Genomic DNA, 22,110 nt, shown 5'->3' with positions numbered 1-22,110 from the left:
AAGTTGCCATGGAAATGAGATTTGTCAATAGAACATCTGCGTCTCATCCCTGGTTGCAAATACATTGTCCCATATTAGTGGAAATCTGCCACAATGACCACAATATGGATGTCCAACAGAGACTTTGCTGACACGCATCTGTACATGCAGCATGAATACTCAAGACAGACTCTAACGTGACGACCTCTGTGTGAAACCTTTCTAACCTTTAGAGAACTTTGGCTGGCATAGAAGAGTTCCTAAGGGCTGAAACAGAACTTCAGCTGCACTCAATAAAGCCTCCCTCTTACAAACACACACACACACACACAAACACACACACACACACACACACACACACACACACACACACACACACACACACACACACACACAAACATCCTCTCATAAGAATGTTCTATGCTTCCACAGCATTTAGTAAGTTCCTGCAAGCGACAAGCAACCATACAGCCAATGGTTAGTGCCACAGCTGGGCTACATGGCCTCAGTCACCCCGTCCCCTCCCTTCTAGACCCATAGGTGCACAGAGGTCGAATACCCTAACCCTCGCCTAAACTTGTCACTGTCTAGGCCTAAACTTGTCACTGACGACACTAATGACACTATTAATTAGGTCATATTGACAACAAAAGTGCCTGTGTGTGTGTGTGTGTGAGTGAGAGAGAGAGTGTGAGTGTTAGTGTTAGTGTGTGTGTGTGTGTGAGAGAGAGAGAGAGTGTGAGTGTGTGTGCGTGTGTGTGTGTGTGAGAGAGAGAGAGAATTTCCTCATGACGGCAGTTCAAGGGAGGCAGCACGTCAAGCCTGCGCTTCAACAATGGAACTTGCGCTTTCAAAGCGCGCCCGATGACAGCTCCTGGTCGGTCTGTAATGCTTTCCAACGAACAAGTAAGCAAGCAAGCCGCACCGTCTGCGCCTGCGGCCTTTAGAGAGTCAGTGCGTGTCTGCAACCTCTGCCAACAAACTGCACCCGTGGACCACAATTATGCGCGCACGTTAATGAATATGCACAAAAAAGGGTTTAAGCCAGGAACAGGACTCGACGCCTGCAAGACGCTCTGCCTGCCGCTCCAGAGTGCGCACAAAAGCCTCCAGTGTGCAGCAAACGGAAACTCCTAATGAGATTAGTTGGTGTGTTCAGACATTACTTAGCTATGACTAAATGTGCGCTCTTCCTGTTCGCAGGCAGTGGAAAATTCAGCGAGCTACTGCAAGAGGACCGTGTAGTACACACACACACACACACACACACACACACTAGTCGAGTGAGTCTGGAGTGGAGTTTAATAGCTCTGTCTTTTGGCACAACGCCTTTGGGACAGCGCAGAGCGTAACCACCGTGTCCCCAGTTTACGCGTCTGCCCCTCTCACTTTGATAGCCACCACACACGTTGGCTGGTCATCACTAACAAACCTGCCACATACAGATAGAGATAGCCACTGCTGCAAGGCATCGGCGCGTCTCAGAGCTGAAAAGTTTCTTTGTTTGGCCCAATGACTCATTTTCAAGATGCTGTCTGCTGCCAGATTCAATCCGGAAGCGCATGGCAATTAGACTGCTTCTTCCAGACAAACCAGAAACTCTACTAGTGCTTTTAAAGAGCCAGCAACGCGATTTTGAGCGCAGCGCTGAAAACGTTTAGTTTCCAATCCTTTCCAAAAAAACAATATACGTAAATAATCAACAGGAGGAAATACGCGCCTATAAGCGACGTATCCATAAAAGCGCAGTGCGTAAACACAAATCTGTAACTCTGGCTGCTGCTGTAGTGTACGGTAATTCATTGATCACCGTGAGTTGAGGAAATATATTCATTGAACTGAACTCATATTCTAGACATAAGTATCCCATTCTGCCGTGTATGGCAAATTATATAATTTATTCAAGTTAATTGCGATCTGGCGTGATTAATACATGTACACAAGGTCTCATAGAAAATAACATGATTAATAAACATTCAAAGTCATATATGTCCAACTGACTTGGCACACTGAATAAAATTATCTTCTCTAACTTACCCAGTGCGTAAATTTGTTTTTCCTGGTCAAGAATTATTGGAAAGTATTCCGTAAAATGCCCTGTTTTTCCATGCTTGCTGTCGTCTCCTCGGCTCAGTACGACTGTAATGGGATCCTGATTTTTTTTCTCTCGGTGTGTGTGTGTGAGTGTGTGTTTTTTTTTCGCTTTGCTCCGAGCAGGAAGTTCGAGCAGGCAGACAGAGAGCCGGCTCACTTCCCCTCGCGCATTATTCCCCAGGCGCGCGGCCGTCTGTGTAAACACGCTTTTCCTCCTCTCCTCGCGCTCTACCCGCCGATGGCCAACACACACACACACACACACACACACACACACACACACAGTTAATATTGTAACCCGAACTAAGCGCAGGACTGCTCCAACTGACGTCACCGTCTTCCTGCCCAGGACCACTGGGAGGAGCTCTTGTTCCTTCCTCCACACCACGAGCGTGTGTGTGTGTGTGTGTGTGTGTGTGTGTGTGTGTGTGTGTGTGTGTGTGTGTGATTGAAGTATTGAGGGAGGTTTGTGACCAAATTAACTGATGCATATTGGTTTTTCACATTCATTGCATGAATAAGCTTATGTTTTAGACCATGCATGTTTGAGGCATATTATGTGTGTGTGTGTGTGTGTGTGTGTGTGTGTGTGTGTGTGTGTGTGTGTGTGTGTGTGTGTGTGTGTGTGTGTGTGTGCGCATTCATGCATTCACTTGTGTGCCTGTGCGTGTGTGTGTGTGTGTGTGTGTGTGTTTGTGTGTGTGTGTGTGTGTGTGTGTGAGAGAGAGAGATGGGGCCACCATAGGGGAGTGGATCCATCTTCCGGTTTCCTGGAGGGATATCCTTCACTGACGGGAAACTGGAGCTCACAAAACATCTGCTCTCTCTCTCTCTCTCTCTCTCTCTCTCTCTCTCTCTTTCTCTCTCTCTCTGATTCTCTCTTTCTGGCTATATTTCTGACTACAATATCAACCTACTATTCAGTAACCTTATCTATATGTTAATATAGATTATTACACCTCTTTCTCACGTATACTGCAAAAATAAAATAGAATAGTATGAAGCTTTGTGTTATATATACAGTACACTGGATGGTGGAGAAGGAGCAATTAAGGTGACACAGAAATGCCCCCTTTAGGCAAAATCCAGAAATGTCACAACATGTGCAACTAATTAAATGTCCAATTAGGCGCATTTTTAAGAAAGCGCCGCCACCTAGTGGTGAGATTTATCAGTTGCATCGGTTCAACCAACGCAAAGCAAGCGCAGTCTACTTGCGGTGCAGTTTTAGGACAGATCCTGTGACACTCAACCTTGAAATAAAAAAAGAAAGAAAACAAACAACAAAAATATCGAAACACATTTCCAAAATACTCACTAACTGAAGAACATTCTCATTCCATGAGTCATGGACATGAACAAGTTATTCTTGCAGTGGTTAGCCTTGGGTTTCTATTAACAATAGCATAGCATAGCATAGAGGTTAACTAGGTGTTTTTTCTTTACCACATGAAAATAAATGCCTTTCCCTGTCAAGAAAAACAAAGTACAGTAGCCTATGTCTAGTCTGTTCTGAGACATGATGCTAATGCTATTATTAGCCTACTTTCAGTGTCTGTGTTACTGTGATATTTCCCAAATGAACTAGCCTAGGTCTATTCTACACTGGCGATAGTTAATGTCCTGGCAGGCTAAACTGTCCAAAACAAAACAACTGAAAACAAACAAATTCCCCATTTTAACATTTTAAAACTATTGAAGCCTCTTAATCTTAACCCTCTTCAGGTGAACCATTACATGGATGAAGACCTCCATAGGATAGCTACCATGTAGCCCTATACCTCAAATGGCCCACACACCAACTAATCCCTCAGCATCATAAAGAGTACCAAATAGTCTGCCAGCACAGGTAAACACCAGTGGCCTTTATTTAAACCCTGCCCTTCTAAATAAGCAGCTACTGGCTTGCCATCAAAGCATCAAGACATGCAAAGACCTGAATATGAAGTTAAGTGGGTGATAAATGTACCGGTAATTAATTTCTCCGAACCAAATAATGAGACATTTGGTGTCCTATTTAATTTAACAGGAAATGGGTCTTTGTTTAACTTAGTCAATGAGTGTTAAGTTGGTGAACTGAAGACTTTGCAAATTACAATACGCATACACTGTAGGCCTAGGAAAATATGACCTAGAAAATTCCCCATATATTCGATAGATGGCGCCAAACTTCCTCTTTTGGTGGGTGGCCATAAAGCTCTTCGGTAGCAAGAAGCAAAGAGTGCCTTAAATGGGAACTTGGCAACTATTTCAACGTAATAAACCCGTTTAGAAATCATTTGGATGGTTAAATGACCTGTTCCGGTGAAAATGGTGACTTTTCCCGCTGCCCCTAGCGTCCCCAGGCGGAAAACCAACCTTGCAACATTGAGACTACCATCCCGGAAAGAGAAGTGAGAAACAAGAAACTCGTTTTAAATCGTGTTTCTTACCTTGTAACATCCACATTGTCTGCCGAACTTATGCTAACCGTTTTGCTAGCTTGTAAACAAATCCATGTGCTTTATCGTTACCTTTTTCCACAGTTTGAAATAGCATAATGCACAATTTCTCCAGCAGAGGGGGAAATCCTACCAAGTTTCCCTTTAAAAACTAGGACTCCCACAATGCAGCACACCGGCTGTCACATGGATCGAGCTTGAACTTAAATTGAGCATCAAGCTGTGCTAGTCTACTACTCTGAACGGACCGATCATGGCCCCAGCATCAGATCCCTGCTCTTTCTCCTCTTACACCAAATGCGCCACCAAACATCTGAACTTGACCTACCACGTGGATTTTGACAGCCATGTTCTCAAGAGCAAAGTCGCTCTTACTATTGAGGTCTTGGAGGACAAATTCACGTCTCTGGTAAGGCTAGAGCCCATCTGTGTTGTTTTACGCACTGAACGCTAACGTTAGTTAGCTGTCATGCTAGTAAGGCTCCATTCATTTAGGTCGAAACCAAAATATGGGTCATTCTGTAGCGGGTGCGCTAACGTTACACACTATCATCCCATACTGTATGAGGTGGCTAGCGCATATGGTGTTCGTTTTGATTTATTCGTTTGCAGTCTCGTTCATTAAATTTTATATCTTTGTTTGGTAACGGTATTGTTTGTTACAGTCACACAACTAGCTGGCTAAAGTCTCTTAATGTTATCCTCCCGTTTGTGTCAACTGCCTGTCAGTTCATGGGAGAGTCAAATCAATCGAAACTAGATAGCTCGTGGACCTTCTGAGCTATAGAATTGCTGCGTAGCTTGTATGCAACTATGTTAAGTTAGGCTGCATGTGTGGTCGTGGGGGATTCCTTGTCAGCGATATCTGCGGTGTTTCTGAACTTTGATTTGCCCTTTCCGCGATGGGTCACAGACGTGTGGTTGCAAGTACCTTTGCTCAGAGTTTTGACAGGTGTGTCCGCCACCTTGTCAGGTTCACAGTGCAGTGCACAAGTCATCTGGAAGCAACTATGTGTGATATTTATCACGTCTATTGAAGCCAACCCGATCCCATTTGCAGTACCCAATAAAAATAAAGATATGATCAGTGTTGCACTACTCGACTTTTTGACACACTTCTCTCCCCCTCCTGCGCCAGACTCTTGATTCCCGGGACCTGAAGATCTCCGCGGTGACTGCCAATGGCCAGCCTGCTAAGTTCTCCCTCGGACCGCAGCACAGCTTCAAGGGCTCCCCGTTGGAGATAACACTGCCCTTTGAGCTCTCCAGGTATTCTACTTTAGTACTGAAAACTGATCGACATTCATAGGGCCGCTCACAGTAGTTGGTCACAGCACAGAAAAGTGAGCAAGTAATCGGATATGACATAGTAACACAACATAGTCCTGTTCAACTGTGCAAGTGATATATATGACAGTAGCTGAACACCCCATTGTAGCTAATCTTGTATTGAAAATACAATGTTTATGCTTTTTCCTCTTTTTGTCTCTGCTGTGTGTGTGTGTGTGTGTGTGTGTGTGTAGGGGTCAGCATGTGATTGTTGAAGTGACCTACGAGACATCTCCGAAGGCGTTGGCTCTGCAGTGGCTCACTCCTACTCAGACTGCCGGCAAGAAACACCCCTATCTTTTCAGCCAGTGCCAGGTGTGTGTGTGAGAGTGTTACAGTGTGTCTGTGTTTGTGAGTATGTGCCAGTAAGAAATTCCTCTTCAGTCGGTGTAGAACACACACACACACCACAATCAGACCTTATCAGCAGACAATTACAATAATGTAAATATCTCCACAGTATCCTCTCTGTATCACACATACTGAGTAAATGAAAAATGAATGTGGCAGTTAAAAGAAGCATGATAATGTGTGTGTGTGTGTGTGTGTGCGCGTGTGCGCGCGCGCGCCTGTGTCTGTGTTTGTCTGTGTGTGTGTGCACACGCTTGCAAAAGCATGTAAGTGCTCAGCATAGACTGTAAATAGCTGGTTTAAAAGTAAACTGTCACTATCACACACGCACACACACACACACAAACACACACACACACACACACATACATTGCAGAAGTCAGTGTAGAACAACTGTAGTGAGTCCTTGTGGTGATAGTTGCTTGTGGTGTGAGAGTGCAGGAACTAGAAGCCTCTGACTTTTTCCACACAACATGTAGCCAGTCTTGCGACTCCTCTGGCTCTTGCTAAACAACAAACGGTAGCTAGACCAGAAGTCTGGTTCTCAGAGATTTAGCAAGCAAGATTTATGTGTGTGTGTGTGTGTGTGTGTGTGCGCACGTGCATGCGTGCGTGTGTCTATAGTCAGGGAGGAAAAATATGTGTATGCAATGTATGCACTCGGCAATCTCTTGTCAGTGAATGCACAGTTTGTGTGTGTGTGCGTTTCTGGTGGAAAGAATTTTGCTGACAGCTTGCTATAAAATGATGCCCTCATTAATTACGTTCTCTGATTGTGGGCAATATCAGTAGTGCTGAGATGGGACATGCGTGAACACACTGATAAAGTGCACCAGAACTTTGAACAGTGGCTCTACTGTAAAGGTGAGGGATAGGAAGGCTTGTGCATTTGGAGTGTAAGTGTGTGTGTGTAAGGAGTTGTTTCACATGGTGGTGAGAATGCATTACACACACATTCTAAATGTAATGATATAGATCGATGTACTGTATACACACACACACACTAGTGGCGCCGGAACGAGTTTGAAAGTGGGGGTGCAAAAAAAAAAAAAAGCTGGTTTCGGGCTGGGTTTCCCGAGACAATTTTGACAATTCCAGAGGCCAACTATTCACGCACGTTTTCACGTGGGATATTACGATATAAGATAGTCTAATAATAATTTTGTAAAAAGTCTAACAAAAATTGTCATTATGTTAAGTGCTGTGTAGTGATTTCGGGTGGTTTCATTCAAGCTGATTGGATTGCAAGTAGCGTCTTTTTACGCACAGAGTGATTTAGTCTAGGCTACAAGTTCTAAATGAATTATCTGCTAAAATAAACTGCGCCTGATATTGACAGACACAGACACACCAGCATAACCTGAATTTCCATTCAAGGAATAAAGGAGGTAGACTATAGCCTACAATAATAATGATCACAATCTCCATTTTCTGTCCTGTGCACGCAGCCAAGCCTTGTCAATGACTGTGATGAAAAGATCTGCACGTAACCTACTTGCAACATTTTGAAGGTTAGCGTAAAAGGTCCCCCGGTAACCTGTCACTGTTTATCCCCGTAAGAAAACGACACTAGAATTAGTTACCCAACTGTGCCTGTTCCCTTTGTGTTTGACTGTAATCATGTTATACATTAATTAGTGATTAAAAATATCTGCGCTCCATATCTGTAACACGAACTGATCTGACCTGACTTGACCCGAGTTTACGTGTAAGCCTGTGTGTGCCTGTCTGCACTCATGATTCTCTACAACTTTTTACTGCATTGCCATGAACAAAGTAAAGGGAAAAAAGGTGTTTCTTTGTCGAACACACACACACACACACACACACACACACACACACACACACACTCCAGCACACATGGGAGTCATGTATTCATTGTGTCTTTTCTCAGGCCACCCACTGCAGAAGTATGGTTCCTTGTCAGGATACACCTTCAGTGAAACACACCTATTATGCTCAGGTAACAAACGCACACACACACACACACACACACACACACACACACACACATAAACTCTCTCTATCAAACACTTTCTGCTTTTTTATTTTTTTTTATCTGTAAGCATGACAGTATGTGTATGACAGAGACAAACACCACATACACATTTACTATGGTAAATACATAGAAACAATAATGTTAATAATAACAGTAGTAGTAGTAGTAGTAAGTAGTAGTAGACCATCCCAGTCCAAAAATAATGCTCTCAAATGATTTGCCTATTACAAGTTTATTTACCATCAAATTGGCCATGTTAAGTTGAAAATCTTGCATAGTGTACCTAAATTCACTAATAGACAGTTGTGCATTGTCGTTTAACATCAGCCTGTGGCTGTGTTTTTAGCAGGTGAATTAATATTAGCAACTCTTGCATCATTTTTTTTTCTTTCTGCAATTGTATTTGACACTGATGTTTACTGTCTGAATAACATGCCTTTTCTGCGCAGGCGATATTCACAAACTGCAGCATAACGGTTAACTTTCAGTCATTCAGAAACAGTTCCTCATTACATTATTTTGCATGTTGCGTCGCTCGCTTATAACTAGCTTCATGCCTGTATCTCTGTCCTTTCACAAAACAGACAGGTTGCTGCCTCATTATTGGTTATTATTAATTACATGATATTGTCTGCTTTTCTTGAAACTGCCAATAATTCTGGTAAATATTTAGTTTTTGATTGCTTCCGTAGTGAAGTGACACCTTGTATTTGCAAGGAATAGCTCTGTGGGCCGAATCTCATTACGACTATAAATCAGCCAAGGGGCCAGGATTTGGCCCAAGGGTTGTGAGTTTGAGACCACTGCTTTAGACACACAACTAAGTTCAGTGACGGTGTGTGTGTTTCATGTCTGTTAAGGCCGGCTCATTTACTGACCGCAACATAAAGGGAGACGGACAACAAAGTTCCAATTTGTACAGTAACTTATTGTGTCTGTGTGTGTGTGTGTGTGTGTGTGTGTGCGCACAGGTGTCTGTGCCCAAAGAGTTGGTGGCTGTGATGAGTGCCATGCGTGATGGACAGGAGGCTGATCCCCATGACAACAGCAGGATCATCTACCGCTTCAGGCAGCCGGTGAGTCACACACTCTCTCTTCCGTCCGTCTATTAGTTTCAGTGATGGAGAACAGGCGAAGAGCCTCCTGCATGAATTTGTGTGGTGTGTGGGAGCGTTGAGCCGGCCGACCGATCGGTGTTTGCACCTAGAATCTTGCTCGTCTTATTAACTTGACAGTATTATTTTGCTAATTTATCCAATTAGATTCAGTTCACTTTTGCTTGTTGCTTGACTTTTCAGGTCATTTAAAATTGGACACACATCTCTCTCTGTCTTTCTTTCTCTCTGTCTCTCTCTCTCTCTTTCTTTCTTTCTTTCTTTCTTTCTTTCTTTCTTTCTTTCTTTGTTTCTCTCTCTCTCTATCTCTCTCCCTCCCCCTCCACTTCCTTTTCATTTTAATGCACTCATATTTGTCATCCGTGCCATCTTTCTCACTTCGCCTTTTTAATCTCCAATCTTGTTTTGCCACTCTAGTTTTCTCTCCCCTCATGCCATTTCTCAATTACACATACAGACACTGTGTGTGTGTGTGTGTGTGTGTGTGTGTGTGTGTGTGTGTGTGTAGAGAGAGAGCTGCATGTGTGTGTGTAGATAGAATGTCGGGCTGATGGTTCTATTGCCCCTGCAGGTGCCCATGCCCTCCTACCTCATTGCCATTGTGGTTGGTGCCCTGGAGAGCAGGTAAGTACTTGCACTCATAAACATGCAGTATATCATGCCCCTTATCACACACACACACACACACACACGCATGAATCACCGTGGGCAACTACTAACATTGTGTTGATGACTTGTGTGTGCAGGGAGATCGGTCCCCGCACCAGGGTGTGGTCTGAGAAAGAGTACGTTGATCTGGCAGCGTTTGAGTTCTCGGAGGTGAGTGGCCTGCTTGTTCTCTATGTTAGATCGTTGGTTCCCAAAGACAGGGTTGCAGTAGATTGTATTTGGGTTGCCATCATAGTCACAATTTATGTCGTGTAGTAGGCCATCTTATACCATTCATAGCATCAGCCAGGAAAGCTAGGGGCTTACTATTTACTACCACAGTCATGGTTTTGTCATGACTTCCTCTGCATTTTTGTATGTAGAATAGCCTAAAACAGTGGCTCTCAAACTGAGGGGTGGGGTGGGGGGGGGTACACGTCGCAGGGGGACATCTCACTCGCAAAATGAAACAACATTTCTGTGGGCCGCTGTGCCACGGACCACGCAGTTGTAAAATGCAAGGGACATGAATCTGACACCAGCTCTTCAGTTTGGCCGATTAAAAGCTAAAATGAAGCCTTTAATCTGAAATCTCAAAGACCTCGCTGTCAACAACTAAAGTGCACACCCATAGACTAGACATTAGGCTGTTGAATTTGCGTTTTAGGCTGCAGATAGTTTTGATTGCAGATGCACTCTTTACAGTTAATATCTGCTTCTTCCCAACAGTGCACAACAGTGCGTTAGATTAGGCTCCAATTTAAATGGACATTTTCAACGCTATTTTCCTCTCATTTCCGTCTCAAACTCCACTACAGTAGGCGCATTATCGCTCATTTTTCGCCAATTGCGCAAAAGCCTCTTGTTCTGATATTTATTCATTTCACATTCTTACAAAATAGCCAACACAACACTAATACACAGCAAGCACACAAGTTTATCTCCAGAGTTAAATGGATTGGACTTTCCAAATAAAGAAACCTCCACAAATAGGCTACAATATAACGACTTGAGTTATTTGCATAGGCAAATATGGTGTTATGGATCCATTTGTCTGCAACACAGCGCAGCCTAGATGGAGAGATTGTGACCACACTGACTCCTGAGTCCACTCAGAAGCAGATAGACTGACTTTGTCCTTTCTATTCCTTCTTTGTGTTTGTGTCTGAACTCTCTCCGTCTCCCTCTCACTTCCTCTCCCTCTCTCCTCCTCACTTTTTATTCTATTTCTCTCGTCCCTCGGTTTCCTTCTCCTCTCGCTTTCTGTTCTGTTTTCATCTTCTTTCTCTCTCTCTGTCTCTCTTTCTCTCTCTCTCTCTCTCTCTCTCTCTCTCTCTCTCTCTCTCTTTTCTCTCTCTAATAAGCTTATGTTCACAATAAGCTAATAAATGAGTAATAAGATTTCACTGACAACCGTCTATCGACTTTTGCATTGTGATCTTGCAAAATAACACCATGTAGACACATTTTAGCCACAGGTGAGCTCTATCAATAATAAGCTTTATTTGTATAATAAGCTTAATTTGTATAGCACCTTTCATACACAGAATGCAGATCAAAGTGCTTTACATTTGAAACATGTAACACAATAATAAAGAAGAGTCAGTCATTATCAGTCATTCGTCTTCGTTGCTGTGGCCATTTATGATCCAATCAGCAACATCAAGCATCAAACCCTAATCACCAGGGGTAGACCACACAGGAAATCATGCAGAAATTTGTAATGCTCCATCAGTCATTTCTTATAGCCACAAATTCACATGTTGATATGGAGTGTGCAGTTTGAACGTTTGTTTTTTTTGTTGGTGTGTTCTGAGATAAAAAATGACGTTAGTCCGCACACTGAGAACTCCTTTTTAAAAAAGATTTTAATCACCACATGTGGTGATTAAAATCTTTTTTAAAAATCTTTTTAAAAAATCTTTTTAAAAATCTTTTTTAAAATGGAGTTCTCAGTGTGCGGACTAACGTCATTTTTGACCCCTGAACCCACTCAGAAACAGACTGACTGACTTTGTCCTTTCTATTCCTCATTTGTCTTCCTTCCCTCTCTCTGTCTTCCTCTCACTCTATGTTTCCCCATTCCCCTCTCTTGCTCTCTCTCTCTCTCTCTCTCTTTATCTATCTATCTATCTATCTATCTCTCTCTCTTGCTCTCTATATCTCATTCCCTGTTTCCTTTCTCTCGCTCTGTTCTGTTTTCCTCTCTCTCCTGGATCTCCCTCCTTCTCTCTGTCTCACCTTTTCTTTCTCCCCCTCCATCTCTCTCTCTCTCAAATTCAAATTCAAAGAAGCTTTATTAGCATGACTGTTTGTGTACAGTGTTGCCAAAGCCAGTATTACAGATAACACTCTCTCTCCCTCTCCCTCTCCCTCTCCCTCTCCTACTCCCCTCTCTCTCGCTGTTTTTTTTTTTTTTGCCATTACTCAATGAAGCGGTGTTGCCAAAGCAAACATATAACAAACTACCGGTAATATAAAACAAGTACAGTATCTGTTTAGAAAAAAGAAAAGGAACAATAAAATGTATAATAATAAACTAAATAATACGTTTTCTCTCTCTCTCTCTCTCTCAGACGGAGTCCATGCTGAAGACTGCGGAGTCTCTGGCAGGGCCGTATGTGTGGGGTCAGTATGACGTGCTGGTGCTGCCGCCATCTTTCCCCTACGGCGGAATGGAGAACCCCTGCCTTACCTTCGCCACGCCCACCCTACTGGTGAGACACACACACACACACACACACACACACACAGAGCATAGTCGTGTTCATCTCTTGTAACACAGACTAGATGTTTTGGTGTTCTAGATTTCTAATGTTCTAGTGTTGTAGTGGTCTTATGTTCTGTTTTCTTTGCCCCTTTATGCAGGCTGGGGACAAATCCCTGTCTAACGTAAGTAACACACACACACACACTCACACTCTTTTTTTTTGTACAGTCAGTATCTCAATGTGTGTGTACGTTTTGATTTATTTTTATTTTTTATTTATGTTTTAATAGGGGTTAGTAATAAGCTAATAAACGGGTAATAAGACTCCACTGACCGCTGTCCAGCAGTTGAAAACATTTGAGGCTCACTGAGTCTAAAAGGTTCTCATAATTTCCATTGTGCCTGCTCTTGCTGCTCACTTTTGATAGATTAATCCACTGACTCTAGCCTCATTTGTGCCACATTGATTACATAATGTTGACAATAAGCATACGTTAAGTTATCATAAGCGGTAGTCATTGCTTTGACAATGAAAGGATGTGATGACCTGTTGCAGTCTTCACATTTCTGTTTGCTATTAAAAAACAAACTATAGCGTAGCCACCTAGTAGAGTGGAATATGTTTTAATTAGCAAAGATATGCATCATACACATGCACATCATGGTTCATGACATGCTTAGCTTCAGGAGAACGAATCATTGAAGACTCACCAATTCGATTCTACAAAGGCAAAGTAAGCATAGGCCAGCACTGTTTGGCCATACTTCAAACTATAGGCTAGTGAGTTCAGGGCAGGTTGATAGCATTCTAACCAACCCATAACCAGACCAGAACAGCATAACTCTACCACCTACTTGTCCTTGTTGCCTTTATGATTTCCTTCATTTCCTTAACGTTCTTATACCAAATAGGAAATGCAAGCAATGACATGCAGTGGAGCTGGCACTTTCTGTGTGTGTGTGTGTGTGTGTCTCTTTCTCTCTCTCTTGTTCACGCTCAAATTAGCCTAGGTTCCAAATGATTCTTTATGGTAAGGTAACGTTAGATCTGCTGCATGAAGGACAGTGAGAGGACAACTGTATTCTACTTGAATGTTTGATAAATAATTATTTTTTTTAAATAATTTTTTAAAAAGAGAGATCCAGGGCTAATAGAAAAACATCCCATATCTAACGACACCACTGCCTCTTATGCAGTGTGATCTTGCAAAATGATATGCAAATCCAGTAAAACACCACATAGACACATTTTAGCAGATAGATTTAGCTCCACCAAGCCCTAGTCACCAGAGAAAGGCCACACAGGAAATCATGTAGACGTCCTTTATTTTTCATCAGTCATTTTTCACAGCCACAGATTTGCATGTTCGGATTATGCAGTTTGAATGTTTTTTTTTTTTTAATGGTTTCATTTCATAGAAGCTTAAACATTTACAGATATTATCAGTCATACAATATTTCAATTAAATACCTTCACTTCATTTTTTCAGTCGGCAGTCAGCATGAAGGTGTTTAAATGTGTTTATAGTGTTCAACTAAGGACTTTTCATTTTACAGCATCCTCAGCCATGACTATGATAATTACCAATGGGTCAAGACGGTTGCTAAGCACTAATCTATTCTGTTGCTATTTGTTTCTATTCAATCCAACCGAACACCTCTGAAAACTGACTCCGCTTATTGGAACTAACACTCTGTTATAACTATACTTAAAAAACTAACACTCTGTGATAACTATACTTAAAAACTAATACTCTGTGATAACTATACTTAAAAACTAACACTCTGTGATACCTACAGTATACTTAAAAACCAACACTCTGTGATAACTATACTTAAAAATAATGCTTCACTGGGATGTGACAGTTAAGCTAAGAATTTCACTTAGTTTGTTTGTGACAGTTAAGCTAAGCATTTCACCTAGTTTGTTTGTTTGTTTGTTTGTTTGTTTGTTTGTTCCAGGTCATTGCTCACGAGATCTCGCACAGCTGGACAGGAAACCTAGTGACCAATAAGACCTGGGAGCACTTCTGGTGCGTTAGTTACACTCTTGAGTGGATCTTAACGGACCGTTACTGCTCAAAGCCAGCACAACTCTGCAGTGTAGTAATTTTGTGTTTGTGTAGTAGTTTCATATTTCATATTGTTTTTTTTTTTTAAACCCTTAAATCACTCTAGTCTTTTCAGATACACTGGGTATCAAGCTTGCCAGTGTGTCTCCCATCTCAATCCATTCATAACCTACCAAAGTGTGTCAGTTTTATATGCAACATAATATATTTTATATATAATATAATTTATATATTTATATGCAACCTTCTCTCTCTCCTCTCCTCCTCTCTAGGCTGAATGAGGGCCACACTGTATATCTGGAGAGAATGATTGGCAGGTGCCTGGAGAACGAGCAGTTCAGACAGTTCAAAGCCATGGGGGGCTGGAAAGACCTGCAGGAGTCTGTAAGAGCCACACACACACACACACACACACACACACACACACACACACACACACACACACACACACACACACACACACACACACACACACACGGATACATGCCACGTTTTTTGCACTGAATTCAGGTTTTGTGTTTATGTAATCGATGTGCACATTTTATCGTGTGTGGGTGTGGGTGTGGGAGAGCAGGGCCATATTTAGATAGCTAAACTCTCCACATTTCAGTCATTTATGAGAAAACAGCACAGAAAAACCACCAACACCCCCACCACAGCCTCTTGATGCTGCACGCAACTCTGAACTACTGAACGAGCCTAGACAGCCAACTTCCTACTTTTCATGCACATACAGCACACGAACAAGCAAGTCAGACATACACACTTACTCCGATAAGTAGGACACCACACACACACACACACACACACACACACACACACACACACACACACACACACACACACACACACACACACACACACACACACACACATCACTGTTTGGCACAGTATCCCCATAAATGGCAATCTCTTCTCGTTTGTGGTAATTAAATGGAAGGGTTTAGGTGTGTGTGATGCTGTGATGGGTGTGATGAGGTTCTTTTTTTCTCTCTTTCTTTCTTCCTTTCTCTCTTTTTTCTCTTTCTTTCTTTCTTTCTTTATTTCTTTCTTTCTTTCTTTCTTTTTTTTCTTTCTTTCTTTCTTTCTCTCAATTCAATTCAAAGTTGCTTTATTAGCAATATAGACTAGGCTGTAGGCAGTGTTGCCAAAGCACCAGCAAAACAGTATAACAACTTTTACAGTAACAATTAGAACATTAAGGGCCACCATTAATCTCTCTCTTTCTTTCTTTCTTTCTTTCTTTCTTTCTTTCTTTCTTTCTCTCTCTCCCCCCAATCTGCCCTTTTCATTAATCCTGTTGCCCTCCTCCTCCCGTGTCCAGGTGAACACGTTTGGCGCCAACAGCCCCCTGACTAACCTGGTGCCTGACCTGAACGAGGTGGACCCCGATGTGGCCTTCTCCTCCGTGCCTTACGAGAAGGGATTCGCTCTGCTCTACCATCTGGAGGAGCTCATGGGAGGACCAGGTAACGGAGCCACACACACACACACACACACACACACACACACACACACACACACACACACACACACAGCTTACAGTCAAGGCTAAATTTACATTCATTTAAAATCAAGACATCGCAATTGGCGCTAACTGCAGCTTCTGTCATAATGTGATTGCCTATGTTGCTGTCAATCCCCTGTGCCACATCCTAACCAACACTGAGAGTCTCTCTGATGAAAACTCCTCTTTAGACACTCTAAAGAATTAATGCAAGGCCATTTTGTCAGGGCTTCAACCCCGAATGTTGAAAGTGTAGCCCCGAATATAATTTGAACCACACACACACACACACACACACACACACACACAAGGCCTATTGTTTTGTGACACAACTAAACACTCTCTATAGAACGTCAATAACATATTGAAGTGATGAGGTTGCAAAAGTAAAGCAGATAGAAAGAACAAATCTAGCCTACAACACGCACACAGACAGCTTCATGTGCAGGGGAGAGAGAGAGCATGCACAGGTGATTGTTTGCTTTCTGATGGTATGATGGTAGGCCTATGATTATGGATAGAAGGAACATTCTGAAGGAACATGCTTAAAAAAAAAACTAAAAAAAAAACACCTTGAATTTCCCCTGGGGATCAATAAAGTATCTATCTATCTATCTATCTATCTATCTATCTATCTATCTATCTATCTATCTTCTGAAAAGGAAATGATTAAGGCAATGAGGAGCAGTGCTATAGCAATGGAAGACTTATGTTGCTGGATAGTCTATATCTCGGTTTTTTTTTTGTTAACAGCGAGATGTTCACACAAAATGTAATTTCTGTTTATAAAAACAAAGCAAAGTGTTTTTCCTCTAGTATGTGGGTAACATATGGCCATGTCAATGTCACTTGTGAGTTGCTCTGTTTTCCATGCGTATATCTGGCTAATGGGAGAATGCTCTGGAGTTAAACGACGGATCATGCATGTGTGTGGGCAATTCCATGGAAAATTAAATTTTTTGTAACATCAATAACGCCAATAAAATGTGATGGTATGGTATGATGTGAATGATTACATGAAATTTGAGCATTTGCTATTTTTGGCTGAAGAATGTAAATGAGAAAAAATGCACAAAAAATGAATTATCATTCACATCATACAAATGCCAAGGCATTTCACTGGCGTTATGGATGTGACAAAAAGTCCATTTTCTGTGGAATTGCCCGCATACAGTATGTCTGGGTAATGGGAGAATGTTCAGGAGTCAAACGACGGATCATGCATGTGTGTTTCAGGCATAGTGCAGGTCCTATTCTGTGACTGAAAGTGTGCAGAAATGGTGCATTTACTTAACAGCATTTAAGAAATTTCCTCGGGGGGTGACACCCACGGTCGGACACCCGCAAACTGTACTGGTGTTTTTGTGTGCGTAAGGTGCTGGAATGCATATATTACTGCTTTCTCAAAAATCGTATAGCAACAATTCATGTGCTTTGTTTTTTGTGTGAGGTTTATTTTGGGCGTTGGTATTGGGCATTTTTTTGTTTGAGCACCCACCGACGGAAACATAAATCGGAGCCTATGCACACACACACACACATAGAGAAATGGAGCAAATGCATGAGTTTCACATATATTATCTCTCTCACACACACACACTCTCTGATACTGATCTGCATGCAAGCAAAACATCCAGCCTACAAAACCACATTCACGTATACAGCGGGGGGAAAGTATTGAAAGTGTCAGCATATTTTTCAGTAAGTTTTTTTCCAATGAGGCTATTCACATAACATTTTCACCAGATATTAGTATTAACTCAGGAAATCCACACATATAAAGAAATCCAAACATTAAAGTCCATAAATAAAGTTATGTGTAATAAAATGTGGATATGGACATGTGGATAGCCTCATTGGAAATACACTTACCCGCTGCACCATCTTAAAATATGAGGAAGCCACACCCTTTTTTGTGCTGTCTGTGTCCCTCTGCCGAGGTGTTCATGTGCTCACACACACACACTCACACACTCACTCACTCTCTCACTCTCACTCTCGCTCTCACTCTTACTCTCACTCTCTCACACACACACACACACACACACACACACACACACTCACACACACTTTAAAATATGATGTGCTGTGTGTGTCCTGTCTGCAGAGGTGTTCATGGGCTTTGTGAAGTCCTACATCCAGCTGTTTGCCTACAGCAGTGTGACCACGGAGGAGTGGAAGAACTACCTCTTCACCTACTTCAAGGACAAGGTGCCCCCCCCCGGCCCTGCGTAGTGCCCGCTGTTATATCTAATATGGGCACTTGTACTGGCGCATACAGACAGTTTGCATACACAAGTGGATACACAAAGGAGTGTTTTATGTTATTTACTTTGTGTGTGTGTGTGTGTGTGTGTGTGTGTGTGTGTGTGTGGTCAGGTTGATATCCTGAATAAGGTGGACTGGAATGCCTGGATGCACACACCTGGGATGCCCCCAGTCAAGCCACAGTGAGAACACACAACACACCTGCTCACTCTCTTCTCACATCTCTTACACGCGCTCAAACGCTCATACACACACACGCATGCACACACTCACACTCACACGCTCATACGCATACACACACACACGCTCATACATACTGTCACACGTACTCACACACACACACACACACACACGCACATGCTGTACCGAAACACACACACACACACACACACACACACACACCCGCACATGAATACACCCTGTTGTCTTGTTCTTGTGTGTGTTGGCTCTCTGCCTTGACTCTTGGGCTGGACTGACTCGCCTGTCTCTGTGCAGGTATGACACCACCATGGCAGACGCCTGCATCGCCCTCTGCCAGAAATGGGTCAAGGTACACGACACCATACATGTCAAATAGTTGGAAAGACTTTTACTTTTCTGGGTTTAGAATATTGATGAATAAAGACATGAAGTTTGTAGGAAATCTAATCTCCCCCTCATTTCCTCTTTCTCTCTCTCTCTCTCTCTCTCTCTCTCTCTCTCTCTCTCTCTCTCTCTCTCCTTTTCCCCCCTTTCTCTTTTTTTCTTGCTCTCTCTCTCTCTCTCTCTCTCCCTCTCTCTCTCCTTTTCCCCCCTTTCTCTTTTTTTCTTGCACTCTCTCTGTCTCATTCTCTCTCTCTCTCTCTCCCTCTCTCTCTCCTTTTCCCCCCTTTCTCTTTTTTTCTTGCACTCTCTCTGTCTCATTCTCTCTCTCCTTTTCCCCCTTTTCTCCTCTTTTCTTGCTCTCTCTATCTCTATCTCTATCTCACTCACTCACTCACTCACTCACTCACTCACTCACTCACTCACACACAGGCCAAAGAGGGGGACCTGTCTGGCTTCAGTGCTGCAGATGTGAAGACCCTGTCCTCTCATCAGGTCATCGAGTTCCTGTCTCTGCTGCTGCTAGAGGTATCCACCCCATGACATGATCCCATGATCACATGTCTGCCTCCCATACTGGAACCCAGGGAACAGGACTAGTCTTCTCTCATAATCCACTCCTTTAGATACTAGCTAACGGGCAAGCTTCGAAAGCCATTGCTAATGTCAAACACTGCCTGTTTACTTGATATGTGTAGTATCTGATTGCGTGTGTGTGTGTGTGTCCAGGAACCCCTTCCTCTGTCCCACGTGAAGAGGATGCAGGAGGTGTACGACCTGAACGCCGTCAAGAACTCTGAGATCCGCGCCAGGTAATGTGCTGAATAACTCCCATGTCACCTACAAGTGAGATATAAACAGGTGTGGGATATATATACAAGAGGAGTGGGATATACCGCTATCTCACTTAACCCCAGTGTGGCTTGACAAGGTGTGTGTGTGTGTGTGTGTGTGTGTGTGTGTGTGTGTGTGTGTGTGTGTGTGTGTGTGTGTGTGTGTGTGTGTGTGTGTGTGTGTGTGTGTGTGTGTGTGTGTGTGTGTGTGTGTGTGTGTGTGTGTGTGTGTGTGTGTGTGTGTGTGTGTGTGTGTGTGTGTGTGTGTGTGTGTGTGTGTGTGTGTGTGTGTGTGTGTGTGTGTGTGTGTGTGTGTGTGTGTGTGTGTGTGTGTGTGTGTGTGTGTGTGTGTGTGTGTGTAGATGGCTGCGTCTGTGTGTGAAGTCTCACTGGGAGGAGGCTGTGGCCTTGGCACTGAAGATGGCCACAGAGCAGGGGAGGATGAAGTTCACACGGCCTCTCTTCCGGTAACCTCCGATAACCATTGCTTGAACACTTTCATCATTATTTATTGATTTATTTATTTATTTTTATATCATCTGTAAATGTGTTTTTAGTTCAGACAGTGTGTAATGTGTGTGTGTGTAGATATAATTGTGTTTGTATATATAAAATGTATTGTATGTCTGTGTGTAAAAAACTAATTGATAAAATAAAATCCTATGGATTGTTGTGTGCAGGGAGGTGTACACCTGGGATAAGCACCGTGAGCTGGCGGTGAAGACCTTCCTGGAGACGCGCGCCGCCATGCACCCGGTGACCGCCATGCTGGTGGCCAAAGACCTGAAGGTGGACCAGACCCAGAGCATCGGCCTGTAAAGTTCCACACAGGCTCCGCACGGGGGACCGCTCTCTGTTCCGACACCCCATTATTCCGACGACTCAGTAGTCCGACAAAATGGCCTTTGGCCTGACAGCCCGTTAATTCCGATGACCCAAAGCCCAGTGCTCCGGCGTTCCACGTTTGGTGGACTATTGAGTGGTTGGAATAATGCAGTGTGGGAACAATGACATGGCCTCCACACAGGCCTTGATGCAGGGTGGGTCAACCATGGATGTGCCCCCCAAAACAAGCTCTTATTTACCCTGGTGCTTTCTTTTCATGTTTGGCCAACGAAAAAAAATATGTGCGCTTTTCTTAATCATGCATCAGCCACTCACTGGCATCACTTACACACACCTCTCTTCCAAACACACAAACGCGCGCAAAATGTCAGCATACACATACGCACAGCAGTTAACAATGCTGCACACACAGTATTAAGCGATATCAACAAAATCAACACATTGCCTCCTCAGTATGAATGAAATGGAATGTCCACCTTTTTGGTTTCACATGTTAACTTCCCAAACAGGCGGGGTACTGATAAACCTCACGTGTGTGTGTGTGTGTGTGTGTATGTATGTGTGTGTTTGCTTGATGGAGGTCCAGTATTCAGTATCTCAGGGCAGACTCCTCTGTTTTCAGTGTTATCACAGAGCCTTGTGTCTGGCTTTTTATTTTTTAAACTGAGTAACTGTCCAAAATGTGGCATTCTGTTTCATTTTTTTTAAACTGAGCATCTGTCAAAAATGAATAAAAAATAAAATACTGTCTGTGAATAATCTTTTATGTTGAGGGTGTTTTTTTTTTGTCTCGGTGACAACATTCATAATAACTCCAGAACAAGTATGCACTAGTTCACATGGCAGTAGTCTACACATATTCCGCCCCTTCCTGTATTAAATAGGAAAACAGCTGCCCGATAACTGCCCAAAGTGTGTTACCAAGATGGCCGCCAATGGGGGGGACCTGCCTATAAGGACTGTCTAGTGTCCTTGCCTATGTCTAGTGTCTGAGGTGCGAGTCACGAGTTCAACACCAACAACCCATTAATAATTTCCTGGCCAGCAGTCAGCTCAACCTGTAGGTGACGAGCAGGAATCCATGCAAGCTAAGCATGTATCACCCTGACTGCTGACTGGATGGGAGACCTCCAGGGAGAGTTAAGGTGAGCTGCCTTAACAATGGTGGTTCTAAAAGTCCTGTGGTCAAAGCCAAACCTAAAGTTGTGCGTGCACATTTAACCACTGAAGTCAAAAAATTAAACAGAGTAGGGGATTTTGTCCTGGTGAACCTGACTCATTCCATCTGACCAACCAATCAGCCCCACTTGTTTAAATGCCAGATTGATTCCACTCA

General features: G+C 43.0%; 2 protein-coding genes across 2 annotated transcripts in view; one reads left to right on the top strand and one right to left on the bottom strand.

The window, feature by feature from the left end:
* The window catches only part of elk3 (ETS transcription factor ELK3), a 24,993-nt gene extending 22,686 nt beyond the window's left edge, over window positions 1-2,307 (bottom strand). The window contains exon 1 of the mRNA XM_076297031.1: window positions 2,017-2,307. The gene's annotated coding sequence lies outside the window, so the exon portion shown is untranslated. The remainder of the gene's footprint in view (window positions 1-2,016) is intronic.
* Window positions 2,308-4,399: 2,092 nt separating this feature from the next.
* lta4h (leukotriene A4 hydrolase) lies at window positions 4,400-21,535 on the top strand. The gene is made up of 19 exons (XM_076297027.1): window positions 4,400-4,923; window positions 5,653-5,783; window positions 6,038-6,158; window positions 8,089-8,157; window positions 9,165-9,269; window positions 9,880-9,932; window positions 10,055-10,127; window positions 12,533-12,673; window positions 12,825-12,848; window positions 14,629-14,699; window positions 15,011-15,122; window positions 16,063-16,207; window positions 18,353-18,456; window positions 18,625-18,695; window positions 19,009-19,063; window positions 19,528-19,623; window positions 19,825-19,907; window positions 20,291-20,395; window positions 20,609-21,535. The coding sequence occupies exons 1-19, from the start codon at window positions 4,768-4,770 to the stop codon at window positions 20,745-20,747; spliced, it is 1,854 nt and encodes a 617-aa protein (XP_076153142.1). The 5' UTR covers window positions 4,400-4,767; the 3' UTR covers window positions 20,748-21,535.
* Window positions 21,536-22,110: the final 575 nt, after the last annotated feature.

Source organism: Alosa pseudoharengus, unplaced genomic scaffold, assembly GCF_046254945.1.
Source record: "Alosa pseudoharengus isolate Yale_2024_CS ecotype anadromous, Long Island Sound unplaced genomic scaffold, YU_APseudo_1.1 YU_APseudo_1.1_scf_20, whole genome shotgun sequence".
NCBI lineage: Eukaryota > Metazoa > Chordata > Actinopteri > Clupeiformes > Clupeidae > Alosa > Alosa pseudoharengus.
This window is presented reverse-complemented; position numbering and strand designations above follow the sequence as displayed.

Excerpts from the sequence above, each read along its gene's own strand:
- lta4h (XM_076297027.1), top strand. The coding sequence starts at position 4,768 with ATGGCCCCAGCATCAGATCCCTGCTCTTTCTCCTCTTACACCAAATGC. Across the intron at positions 10,128-12,532 it reads CAGCGTTTGAGTTCTCGGAG|ACGGAGTCCATGCTGAAGAC; the intron begins GTGAGTGGCCTG and ends TCTCTCTCTCAG. Across the intron at positions 12,674-12,824 it reads TCGCCACGCCCACCCTACTG|GCTGGGGACAAATCCCTGTC; the intron begins GTGAGACACACA and ends CCCTTTATGCAG.